Genomic DNA, 13,046 nt, shown 5'->3' with positions numbered 1-13,046 from the left:
CCCCTTTTCCTAATCTGACACCATTCAGATAATCTAATTTATTGTTCCTGCCACCAAAGTGAATAACCTCGCATTTATCCATATTATACTGCATCTGCCCACCCGCCCGCCTGCAGCCTCATAGCATTCTCCTCGCAGCTCCCACTGCCACCCAGCTTTGTGTCATCGCAAACATATAGATGTTACATTTAATTCCTTTGTCTAAATTTTCAGCTTGTTGGATACTGTATCATACAACATGTAAACAGGCTCCTCAGTTCAACCCGTCCATGCAACCAAGATGGCCCATATCCCTCTAAATTAGTGCACGTGATATTGGGGGAAAGGTATGTGAGGTTATCCACTTTGGTGGCAAGAACAGGATGGCAGATTATTATCTAAACCGTGTCATAAAGGGGAGGTGCAATGAGACCTGGGTGTGCTTGTACATCAGTCACTGAAAGTAGGCATGCAGGTACAGTAGGCAGTGATGAAAGCTAATGGCATGTTGGCCTTCATTGCGAGAGGATTTGAGTTTAGGAGCAAGGAGGTCCTACTGCAGCTGTACAGGGCCCTGCTGAGACCGCACCTAGAGTATTGTGTGCAATTTTGGTCTAACTTGAGGAAGGACATTATTGCTGTTGAGGGAGCGGCAGCGTAGGTTCACCAGGTTAATTCCGGGGATGGCGGGACTGATATACGATGAAGGAATGGGTCGACTGGGTTTGTATTTGCTGGAATTTAGAAGGATGAGTGGGAATCTTACAGAAACATGTAAAATTCTAAGAGGATTGGACAGGGTAGATGCAGGAAAAATGTTCCCGATGTTGGCGGAGTCCAGAACCAGGGGTCACAGTTTAAGAATAAGGGGTAGGCCATTTAGGACTGAGATGAGGAAAAAAAATTCACCCAGCTTGTTGTGAATCTGGAATTCTCTGCCACATAAGGCAGTGAAGGCCAATTCACTGGATGTTTTCAAGAGAGTGAGATTTTGCTCGTTGGGCTAAGGGAATCAAAGGAAATGGGGGGAAAATCTGAATGGGGTACTGATTTTGGATGATCAACCATGAAGGCACGAAGGGCCGAATGGCCTACTCCTGCACCTATTTTCTATGTTTCTTTGTAAACCTTTTCAATCCATGTATCTGTCCAAATCTCTCTTAAATGTTGTTATTGTTCCTGCCTCAACTATTTCATCTGACATATCGTTCATATACCCACCACCCTCAAAGTGGAAAATTGCCCATCTATTGTTCCTATTAAATCTTTCCCCTGTTACCATAAGCCTGTGGCCTCTAGTTCTTGGTTTTCACCCAGGAAAGGAGTGTGTCTTCACCCTATCTATTCCCCTCATGATTGTATACATCACTACCATAAGATCACCCCTCAGCCTTCTTTGCTCCAAGAAATCAGATACTAACCTGTCAAATTCTCCCTTTAGCTCAGACTTGGAAACATTCATAAATCTTCTCTGCTCTCTCCAGCCTTATGTCATCTTTCCTAAAGCAGGATGACCAGAACTGAACACAGTACTCCAAATGTAGTCCTGCTAACATATTGGACAATTTGTATAATGATGCTCTATTAAATTATGTAACATAAGAGCCTTTGAGTTTATATTTGTTACTGCAAACTAAAAATATCAAACTACCTGAACTTAATTTAATGCTAAAACTATAGGAAGACGAGCATTACCCATCCCTTACAACATGAGCAGATGAAGAAGATAAATATTTGTAAAACAAAAGTTTTGTTTGAAAATGTATTAATGTAACATGATATATATGGTAAAGTTAGTTGGATGATTGTTAATTGGATTGAATACATTTTAGATGAGCTTTGCATAATTTCTGAGTTTCAATTTTAGGCTGCAGAGTCCAATATATGCAAATTTTAACATTTACTCTGGGTGTTGACTTTTAAGGTTTTTTTTTAACGTGATAGTTTGCTGAACATAATTTACTTTCACACAGATCTGGAAATACACTCTTCTTAGATCTAGCCTTCCTAGTAAGATATATTCATTGTTTATCAAATAGATTTTTTAGAAAGCAACTGTCGAAATGAGAGAATTGGGGTTAGATGTGTTTGAAATATACAGCAATACTCTAGAGTAATTATTTATTGGATTAGTTTAAACAAATTCTATACTTGTACAGTCCTTAAGATATAGCAAAAACACTTGTGAATAGTTACGTGTAAAAATAAACTAGGCTAGCAGCAAAATGAGAAGATTAGTTGCAACAGTTAATAGTTGGATCCTGATGACTTCCCTAACATCTATATTTTGTATACACAATCATACTTAATTATTTCTAGGTAGTTAGATTAAGGTATAAATTAAAGTTCTTTATGATAAAATTAATTTTAGTTGATTTAAAATAACTAATTTCTTACGCATTATAAATTGCAGTCTTGAATTTGGATGCTGTGGGAGGTGTCATCACCTCAGTTGATGAACACAGAGTGTCTGATCTTCAAGAGTCTTCACAGAACAGCAGCAACTCTGAGCCCCTTCCAACTCAAACAAACAGGAAGTCCCCCCGTCTCCACACACCAGGTTCGTGATTGCAGAAAGATTGTAAGGATTGAATGAAAGACTACTTCTGGGCTTGAATTTTGTTGGAAATATATTTTGAAAGTGTGGATCTAAAAACCTGTTCCTCTGACAGTTTAGATTAGCTTTAATATTGTCACTGTTCTGATATCAGACGGATTTAGACAATGTAAGAAATAACAAGAAGCCGTTTATTGGATCAATTTAAGCTTGCTCTACCTCTCGATAAATAATTGATCTCAACTTTATCCAATGGCAAGATCCTTCTTCCTTGATTCCCTTTGCTTTTGCTAATCTAATTATCTTGAATATACGTGAATGTTAGATGGTGAAGAATCCGTTTCAATGAAAACATTTCTCATGATGTCTGACTTTTTCTGAAATTGATGCACCATCACAATCCAAGTGAAAGCATCCAGTTTGTCAAGTCTCCTAATGATTTTCTTCCTATGAGATCAAATCATCTCTCCCAATTTCTTGAGGGTAAAGGTCTCACCTACTTTGTTTCCCCTTTCACTGCGATCCTCTCTGAGAAGTTTTCCAATGAAAATGTAGCTGCTGTTTAGAGCATCTGTTTAAAAATGTGAAAACTAGATATAATACACCAACTTCAGTTTCATCGAGCCACCATATAATTGGAGTAAGAGTTGTTTTATTCCATTCACCAAAAGGGCTACCTTCCCATTTGTTTTCCTAATTACTTGTTGTGTCTGAATGTTAGCTTTCAGTGATTTTTTTTTCCTCCTGAGCAGTAACATCCGAGTCCCTCCAAATATCAATATCTTCATGTCTCTTGAGAAATTAGGTGATTCTGGTAGTCAGATTTTCTTTGCAAGTTGCACATTTTTTAATGCCCCCATAATATATGTATGGTATGATATAGGTATGTGAGAGGTTTGAGTAATATCTTCCTTGCCATTTAATCTTAGAGTCCAAGTATTATCCAGTCATACTTTTGCTGAACTATTCAAGGCAATGTATATACTTTCCAAGCTGTGATATTCAGAAGACATCATAAGACCAAGGAAATTAATTTATTGAGGCAACATTCTGCTAAGCACTTACTCATTCTCAAGGGCAGTTGATCATAAATTCTCATGTATGCATTTTCAATGCCTGGGCTTCTGCACTCTTGAATGCCATATAACCTGCCCTAGTTGAAGCACCAGATCTATTTTCATTTTGATTTTTGCATGCAACTTTGGATAGCAAAGCCGATGTTCTATGATTTTCCCTACATTTTGTGTATTTTTTACAGTAGCCATAGAGGAGACAAAAGAGGATGAAAACAAAGATCAGTCTCCAAAAATTATCCACCCAACCAGTAAAGAATTTAAAAAGACATGGGGATTCCGACAAACAACTATTGCAAAGCGTGACAATGCTGTAGATGCGGAGAACTCTGACACTGCTCTAAGTGAGAGTTCAGACCAATTATCTTCACTTAGAAGGAGTAGACGACAGACTCAGCGATCTGCACGGGTTCAAGAATTTATTTCGGCAGCTCAAAAGCGTTATCGCCGAATGACGGACTTTGAAGGCGGTGAATTTGGCTCCATTGCAGCTTGTGAGGCAGGAACAGGTTCTGATGGTAGCGCAGAAATTGACGAAAAGCCTATTGGATTGCTGGACCTGGGTTCTGGTAATACTGAAGCAATGAATGAAGTGGCCAACTCTGATGAGGACAACAGCACCAATAGTGACAGTGATGAACTTACTTTAAAGGAGCTCCAGAATCAGTTGAGAAAGCGACGCGATCAGGAACAGTCTGGTTCACCACAGAGTAAACAGAAAGTACAGGAAAAGAGTACAGAAGAAAATAAAGTCAAAAATGAATCAAAGTCACTTGGCACTACCAAAACTAAAAAGCAAATAATTATCCCTACAAAAAAAGGTGCTAAAACTGAAAAAGAATCCACATCACAATCTGGGGCTCCTTCAGAGAGTGAAGATGAAGGCTCAGTTGCCCAATCAGATAATGGCTACAATGACCCTGATAAACTGTATTGTATATGTCGACAACCACACAGCAACAGGTATGTGGACTGGGAAGTCCCATTTATGTATTTGCGCAAAACAGCCAGGTTTATTATTAATTAATGCTTGCATTCATGACAGGATGACAGACAATGCTTCCAGTAGTTATTAATAATTTCAAAATTGAAACCTTGCTATGATTCTAAATATTTGAAGCTGTCAAAATGCACACTTATATTGCAATTTATAAACTAATCGAAAGCTTTTTTAGTATTACTTCGAAAATACTCTGAAGTACTTTCAGTATTCTGAAGTATTGTCTTCTCAAAGCCTACAATATCCAAGGTAATCAGGTAGTTGATCCTAATTGCAGACGGGAAAGGCAGGCTGTAAAGGGGCTGCATAGTCGCAGCATAGTCGACACGAGGTCCTAGGACATAACTCTCCTTCATGTTTGAGATTAGTCCCCGCATACTCGAGGCCTCAGCTAGGTCGCGGCATATCTTTCAACATACTTAAAAATGCCCAGCACCACCCTTGTCGGCGGGTTTGATAACCCAGTCTGGGTTGTTGCGGAGTGAGTGGATGGCTGTATGTTCAGGGTGGGACAGGGGAGTGGAGAAGTTGAGGCGGTTGATGTCCCGCCGGCAGTTTAAAATAAAATGGTCTAAGGCCGGAAGATGGTCATGAGGGGGGGTCCAAGAGGATGGGTCCATTGGAGACGGGAAAAGGGATCAACAATGGGGGGCAAGGACTCCTTCCCATGGAAAGACGCTGTGATGCGGAGGCAACGGAAGAAGAGCTCGGTGGGTGCGGAACTCATTGAGGTGGGGACGGAGGGGGACAAAGGTGAGGCCTCTGCTGAGGACAGACCGTTAATTATCTGAGAGGGGGAGGTCAGGGGTGATGGTGAACACACAGCAAGGATGGGGGTTGGGGCCGGAGGAAGGCAGGTGAGTGGACTGAGGCCGAGGCGATGTCTGGTGGTGGGGTGGTGGGTGGTCAGGGAGGAGGGGGGTATGAGGACGATAGTGGGGTGGGGAAGAGCTGGGGTCACATGGTTTGAGGGGGATGGGGAAGACCCAGTGGAACAGCCACTGATCTTACCTGGGTTTGGGGGGGGGGGGGGGGGGGGGGGGGGGACTAGCACTAGGACCCAGCGCAGTCAAACCCAGGGGAGTGGGAGTCTGCAGCGTGGAAGCTTCAGGCCAGGTGCTTGAGTCCAGGCTGCAGGTAAGGCGTCGGCTGCTGGCTGCTGGGAGGGCGGTGGAGTGGCGAGGGTCGATGGAAATGATGGTGGAAGTCCGCAGGTAGCGGAGTCCGGGTCAGCGGGCGAAACGTGGGAGGTCCCGGTGTGCGGATGGTCAGTGTGGTGGCGAGGTTCGGTGGGCCCAGTGCAGTGGCGATGTACAATCTTATTTTTATTGTCTGGTTTCTTAAAAGTGTCTCCCCCCCTCCTTCTCCTCCCCTTCTCTCTCCCCCCCCCTCTCTCTCTCCCCTCTTCCCCCCCCCCCCCCCCCCCCCCGCGCTCTCTAAATGACTTACCGTACTGTGCCAGCCGTCTTTTACCTTCCTGTTCATCGCGAGTGAATTTCAGACAGCGCTCCCCCGCTTTCCCTGGCCCTCGCCTTTGCAGTGGGTGTGTGTGTGTGTAGGTGCAGACGCAGACAGTCGATCCAGCTCGCGGTTTCATCGCTGACGGTCGATCCAGCTCGAGGTTTTTCAGGCGAGTGCCCTCGAGCTTGAAGGTTGAAAACAGTCGCTGAAAGGTCGCATCAGTGGGACAGGCCTTTTAGTGGTGGTCGTGCAGCTACATTGTAACAGTGATGGTGGCGTACTAAATTGTGAAGTGCTCCTCAGATTGGGGAACATTTTGTAAGAAACCCTTGGATCAAGGCACAGAGGTGCCTACTTAAAGCCTTGAATATTTATATAGCGACTTGCCCATCCTCTGGAATGCCTCACAGGAAGGTACATGGCAAATGTGATTGTTGTTATGTAGGTAAACTAAATATATCAGCACAGGCCATTTGTACTGTGCAGTATTTTGGAAAGAGCAAATTGTTCAATGTATATTTGCTGACATAGTTTGAAAATAACCTGAGTAGCAGGATACAAAGTGTATGGGTAATGTTTCCTGATTACCATAATGTGATGTGCAAGAACATGTCAAATATGAATAGGCCACCTGGCCCTTGAAGCCTGCTGTGCCATTTTCTTTAATTGATTTTTACGTGAGATTTATTACTGAGTGCTCTGGGACAATTACTTGGGTTTACTGCCCTCTTTGCAGTACTAAATGGCTTGCCTTTTTTCTGACTGGTTCTAGATCCTTTAGCAAGGGGATACATCAACCCTGTCAAGCTTGAGATAACCACTCATTCTTCTAAGATCTGAATACAAACCTAATCTATTCAATCTCTCCTCATAAAATAATCAATTGGCAAATATGTACACTTTTAAGAAAGTATCTTTTGTTGAATCCGTAACTACATTTTTCACTGTTGACTTAGATGATAGGAATGCTGACATGTTTGCTGTTACACAATGCAATATTGTAAGCAGTGGAAAAATAAAATTGGAGAACTTAAAATTGAAATAGGCCAAAGTTGTACCAGATAGTTTTTAGTGTAGGCAAATGTGATTTTTAGGTGATTCGCTTTTGATGAATTCCGTCAAAGGATGATAGGAAGTAATGTGTGCACAGTGATGAAGAGTGCTATTTAATGTGTGTAGTTCAGGTTGCCTAGCTATTAGAAAGGATGTTATTACGCTGGAAAGCTTGCACAAAAGATTCACAATTCTGTTACAGGAGTGGACTGTTTTAGTTAAAAGGAGACGCTTGATAGGGCTGGACATTCCCGGAGGGTAGGAAGCTGATGGATGACTTTATAGAGGTATACAGGGTATCAAAGAAGCCAGGGTGTTAACTGTGTACTGAAAAAATAGAACATCTCGGATGACCTAGAGTGGAAAGCTTCCTCTTGGGAGCAGATGCAGTTGAGGCGGAGAAATTGAGAGTAGGGGATGGCATCCTTGCGAGATGCAGGGTTCGAGCAAATGTAGTCAAGGTAATCGTGGGAGTCGGTGTGTTTGCAGTAGATGTCTGTCAATAATTTGTCCTCTGTGATGGACCTTTAAACAGTAATTATTTCCACTGCCAGTGAACTGCAACCACAGTTTACAAAACTGCTTTGCAATTACTTGTCTCGGATGCTCCCAACAGAACCTCCCAAATTCATGACCTCTGCTGCCACGGGTAGCATGCCCATAGGAAGCTACCATCCACTCTAAACCCACTTCATCATGGCTTGGAAATATCAATGTTCCTTCATGTTCCCTCATGGTCAGTGGGTCCAAATTGGTGAAATCCATATTTGCACACAGTGATCAAAAATGTAGTTTTAGCACCACTTCGAGAGCATTTATGGATGGGAAGCATTTACTGGCTTTGCTATGATGGTCATATTGCAAAAAAATGAATAAAACAAATGATCGTGATTAGGTGTTTTCTAAACTTTAAAATATTGTGCATGCTTAGTGTGCTAATTCAGGTATTTTTGGCAGGTTTATGATTTGCTGTGATCGTTGTGAAGAATGGTTCCATGGTGACTGCGTGGGAATTACAATGGCCAGAGGACGCTTATTGGAACGCAACGGAGAGGACTATATCTGTCCTGATTGTAGTCCTTCTCCAACAAAAGGTTCAGATACCACAGAAATGAAGCCTGGCCAACAGGAAAGTAAACCAGTCCGTGTAGGCACTGATGAGCAAAACGCTGCAGCTGGAAAACGAGATGGAAGCACCACCGCTGACCAGGGAATAAAGGGCAGGATTGAGAAAGCAGCTAATCCAAGTGGCAAGAAGAAAATCAAAATATTTAAACTGGTACGCTGTTTAGATGCATTTACACATATTTAGATATACTACAAATAACTTGGGCATTTTCTTTTAGTTTTTTCCCCAGTGTTTCTTCTTCAGAGCACTATTAAGGGAAGTATTTTCAGTAAAGTATGAAAGCCTTTGGCGGTTGAGAATTATGTTAACCGAAAGAGACTCAAAGTAACCTCCACAGATATGCAATGTGAATCTTTACAGTAAATTAATCTATTCCTGCATTTAATATTTAATGTAGATTAATAAATTATGTCAAACCAATTTGTTCCCATCTGCACTTATCCTTGCACTCTAGCATTTTCAGGTTTTGAAATCAACAGATTATTCTTACTATTACATTTTTGTTCCTTGTTTGCACATGTGCTCATTTCAGGGAAGCTCATTACACATCACAACTGTTACAAATATTTTATTTTCTTCCAATTTAGTTACTTTCTACAAACACATATTCTTTATAATTTCCCTCCTCTTGTTGTTTCCCTATTGTAATAAACCAATCGTTGTCCATAGATTTTTTTCCATTTTTGTGATCAAATTAATGGGTGATAATAATATTGTCCAGATTTGCAATCATTTGAAACTTAATTATCCTTGGCGTCTTCACTTCTCTATTTCTTGTGTCTTGGTTAGATAATTGGAATTATTGAATATCCTAATGCCAATTAAGGATATCAAGAGAGTTTCATAAATATAGTTAGGAAAGATATTGTCAAGCTTGAAAGAGTTCAGAGAACATTTACGAGGATGTTGCCAGGACTAGAGGGTCTGAGCGAGGTTGAGTAGGCTGGGTCTCTATTCCTAGGAGGATGAGGGGTGATCTTATAAAGGTGTATAAAATCGTGAGAGGAAGATGCACAGAATCTCTTGCTCAGAGTAGGGGAATCGAGGACCAGAGGACATAGGTTCAAGGTGATGGGGAAAAGATTTAATAGGAATTTGAGGGGTAACTTTTTCACACAAAGGGTGGTGGGTGTATGGAACAAGCTGCCAGAAGAGATAGTTGAGGCTGGGATTGTCCCAACATTTAAGAAACAGTTAGACAGGTACATGGATAGGACAAGTTTGGAGGGATATGGACCAAGCTCAGGCAGGTGGGACTAGTGTAGCTGGGACATGTTGACTGTTGTGGGCAAGTTGGGCCGAAGGGCCTGTTTCCACACTATATTACTCTATGACTATATTCCGTCATTGTGAGGTTTGGTATACAGTGCCCTCCATAATGTTTGGGACAAAACCCATCATTTATTTATTTGCCTTTGTACTGCACAATTGGAGGTTTGTAATAGAAAAAATCACATGTGGTTAAAGTGCACATTGTCAGATTTTAATAAAGGCCATTTTTATACATTTTGGTTTCACCATGTAGAAATTGAAGCAGTGTTTATACATAGCCCCCCCCCCCATTTCATGGCACCATAATGTTTGGGACACAACAATGTCATGTGAATGAAAGTAGTCATGTGTAGTATTTTGTTGCATACCCTTTGCATGCAATGACTGCTTGCATTCTGCGATTCATGGACATCACCAGTTGCTGGGTGTCTTCTCTGTTGATGCTCTGCCAGGCCGGTATTGCAGCCATCTTTAGCTTATGCTTGTTTTGGGGGCTAGTCCCCTTCAGTTTTCTCTTCAGCATATAAAAGGCATAGTCAATTGGGTTCAGATCGGGTGATTGACTTAGAATTGGCCATTTTTTAAGCTTTGGAAAAACTCCTTTGTTGCTTTAGCAGTATGTTTGGGATCATTGTCTTGCTGTAGATTGTAGAATGAACTACCGGCCTGATGAGTTTTGAGGCATTTGTTTAAACTTGAGCTGATAGGATATGTCCCTACACTTCAGAATTCATTATGCTACTACCATCAGCAGTTGTATCATCAAGGAAGATAAGTGAGCCAGTATCTTCAGCAGCCATACATGCCTAGGCCATAACACCCCACCACTATGTTTCACAGATGAGGTGGTATGCTTTGGATCTTGGGCAGTTCCTTCTCTCCTCCATACTTTGATCTTGCCATCACTCTGATATAAGTTAATATTTGTCTCATGTGTCTACAAGACCTTTTTCCAGAACTGTGGTTGCTCTTTTAAGTACTTCTTGGCAAACTGTAACCTGGCCATACTATTTTTGCGGCTAACCAGTGGGTTTGCATCTTGCAGTGTAGTCTCTGTATTTCTGGTCATGAAGTCTTCTGCAGACAGTCGTCATTGACAAATCCACACCTGACTCCTGAAGAGTGTTTCTGATATGTCGGACAGGTGTTTGGGGATTTTTCTTTATTATAGAGAGAATCCTTCTGTCGTCAGCTGTGGCGGTCTTCGTTGGCTTGCCAGTCCCTTTCCGATTAGTAAGCTGACCAATGCTCTCTTTCTTCTTAATGATATTCCAAACAGTTGATTTTGGTAAGCCTAAGGTTTGGCTAATGTCTCTTAACAGTTTTATTCTTGTTTCTCAGTCTCACAATGGCTTCTTTGACTTTCATTGGCACACTTTGGTCCTCATGTTGATAAACAGCAATAAAAGTTTCCAAAGGTGATGGAAAGACTGGAGGGCAGACTGGTGCTGAGAGCTCTCTTATACCTGCATTTAGGAGGCATTTGAACACACCTGAACAATTATGTCGGGGACGGGGACGGGACGGGACTATGTATAAACACTGCTGTAATTTCTACATGGTGAAACCAAAATGTATCTGATCAGTTTGGATAACATGCAAAACAAAGGTTTTCATTATACTTTGGTGAACGTAACAAAAATAACCCCAAACTTAAAATAAAACTCGTAACTATTGTTTGCTTGTTTTTATTAGGCAGTTAATGTTGCAGCAGTACCAAAATGTATTGGGCCGGGGTGTGGCAACCTCGCCTCTACTGACTCGGTGTACTGTAGCAATAATTGTATCCTCAAACATGCCGCAGCCACTATGAAATCACTCAGCCAAGCCAAGGACCAGAAACAAAAACCAAAAGAGAAAGGAAAATCAAAGCCTGAAAAGCTGACTTCATCCAAGTCCTCGGCAGAGGTAAAGAGAAATAAATCAATTTAATGTCCAACTTGGAATATAAAGCACATAATGAAAGCTCTATTGGACTTTTGATGAAATTGTGTAAATTGTGATAAAATACAATGCAGTGTATTCTTTGAGACACTGAGTGCAGTGGGGTTGACTCTCACTTGGGTGCAAGTGGATTTTGCAGATACATGCTAACTATTGGTTCTAATTGTTTCCTCCTTTGTGTCTCTTGCAATTTTCTGCACTTCACCTCCCTTTTTGGTCAAGGTGATCAACCCTAATCTAAAGGTAAACTAAAGGTAATCATCCCAATAGATGCACTGCCTTATTACTACCAAAATTGGGTTGCCAATGGCAGTACATTTAAATTAAATGCTTCTGCATGCCTCTTGAATGTCCATTTATTGAGACTATTGTGTTGTCTAAATTGCTATTTTTCCTTCTTCTGTGGTGTTGATTAAATGCCATTAAACACAGGTTTTCATTTGTAAAGCAGGTAACAGGTGGTGTAATTTCTAATCCTGGGAGTGATAGCTTGCTCCAGCAATGTCGATACATGTACATTTCGGAGAACCACCTCTTAATGGGAATGTTATGATGATCCACCATACTCTAATTTGGTATTCAGAGGACTAAAGCGTTACTACCCTGGTTGAGGAATTGCAGTATGAGCACAGTTTTAAAAGCTATAAAATAGTAGCGTTACAGTGTCGACATGTTAATTTTATGTGACCTGTCTAATTTTTCTTTCCAGGCATTTTGAACAATGTGTAAAAATACATCCGGCTTGGGCATTACAGATTATAACCGTATGCGTGAATTCACAATTACGTTTATGGGATTTTGCTAATATAGGTTTTTCTCTGCCCATGAGCATCTAAGTTGAAAGTAATTTCAGTCTGAAGAGCATTTGCATATGAACGTAAAATACTACAGCATGACCAATCTATTCAGCCTAATAAATCCTCCGTGAAATAATCCGGGTCATCCCACTCCCTCTTCTCACCGTGTGTCTTTTCATTTTTTCCCATTTTAGTTTTTTTCACATTCACTTTTTAAATACCATTGAATTAGTCCTCACCAGTACATTAGAAAACAAAATCTTAGCTATTTTTTGCTAAATGCTTTGAATCAATGCCTTCTGAAACTCCTGCATTTGCAGCTCACTATGGCCTGAATGGTCAGTCTCAGACATTCATCTTTGTACCATGATGCATTTAGAAATAAAACCTGTTTTGAAAAGTTTTTGTAATTAGCTAATTGTCAAAGGTGACATTTTCTGCTATTCCTATTTCTATCAGAGCCGTTCGTAAAGCTGCATTCTTTAATAGCTATATATGCACAAAATAAAGAGCACCGTCTCTGTATGTTCATCTTCCATTTACCCTCTTATATGGTAAAAACCCAACACTCCTGCCACTTAAAAGGACAAAAATTGCACTTGAAATGTAGTTTACGCACCATCACTCCTAGAATTCCTTACCTAACATCGCCATTGTTATACATTGATTCCAAAGATTGTGGCCATTCACGGGCATGCAGAGATGCTGGTTTGTCTGATATGCAGGGATGCTTGTCTTACCTGTTAGATCCATGTCCTCTTTTTTTAAAAAGGGCTTCTGT

General features: G+C 41.0%; 1 protein-coding gene across 6 annotated transcripts in view; it reads left to right on the top strand.

The window, feature by feature from the left end:
- The window catches only part of LOC129707349 (death-inducer obliterator 1-like), a 112,608-nt gene that overhangs the window by 41,277 nt on the left and 58,285 nt on the right, over positions 1–13,046 (top strand). For 5 of the 6 annotated variants that reach the window (XM_055652320.1, XM_055652317.1, XM_055652316.1 and 2 more), the window contains 4 exons: positions 2,393–2,539; positions 3,795–4,572; positions 8,081–8,402; positions 11,220–11,432. In XM_055652320.1, coding sequence (XP_055508295.1) covers positions 2,393–2,539; positions 3,795–4,572; positions 8,081–8,402; positions 11,220–11,432 — 1,460 coding nt within the window. The remainder of the gene's footprint in view (positions 1–2,392; positions 2,540–3,794; positions 4,573–8,080; positions 8,403–11,219; positions 11,433–13,046) is intronic. The other variant, XM_055652318.1, reaches the window with a different exon arrangement.

The sequence above is a fragment of the Leucoraja erinacea genome, chromosome 21, assembly GCF_028641065.1.
Source record: "Leucoraja erinacea ecotype New England chromosome 21, Leri_hhj_1, whole genome shotgun sequence".
Classification (NCBI taxonomy): domain Eukaryota; kingdom Metazoa; phylum Chordata; class Chondrichthyes; order Rajiformes; family Rajidae; genus Leucoraja; species Leucoraja erinaceus.
Note: the sequence above shows the minus strand (reverse complement) of the source record. Positions and strands in the feature narration are given on the sequence as shown.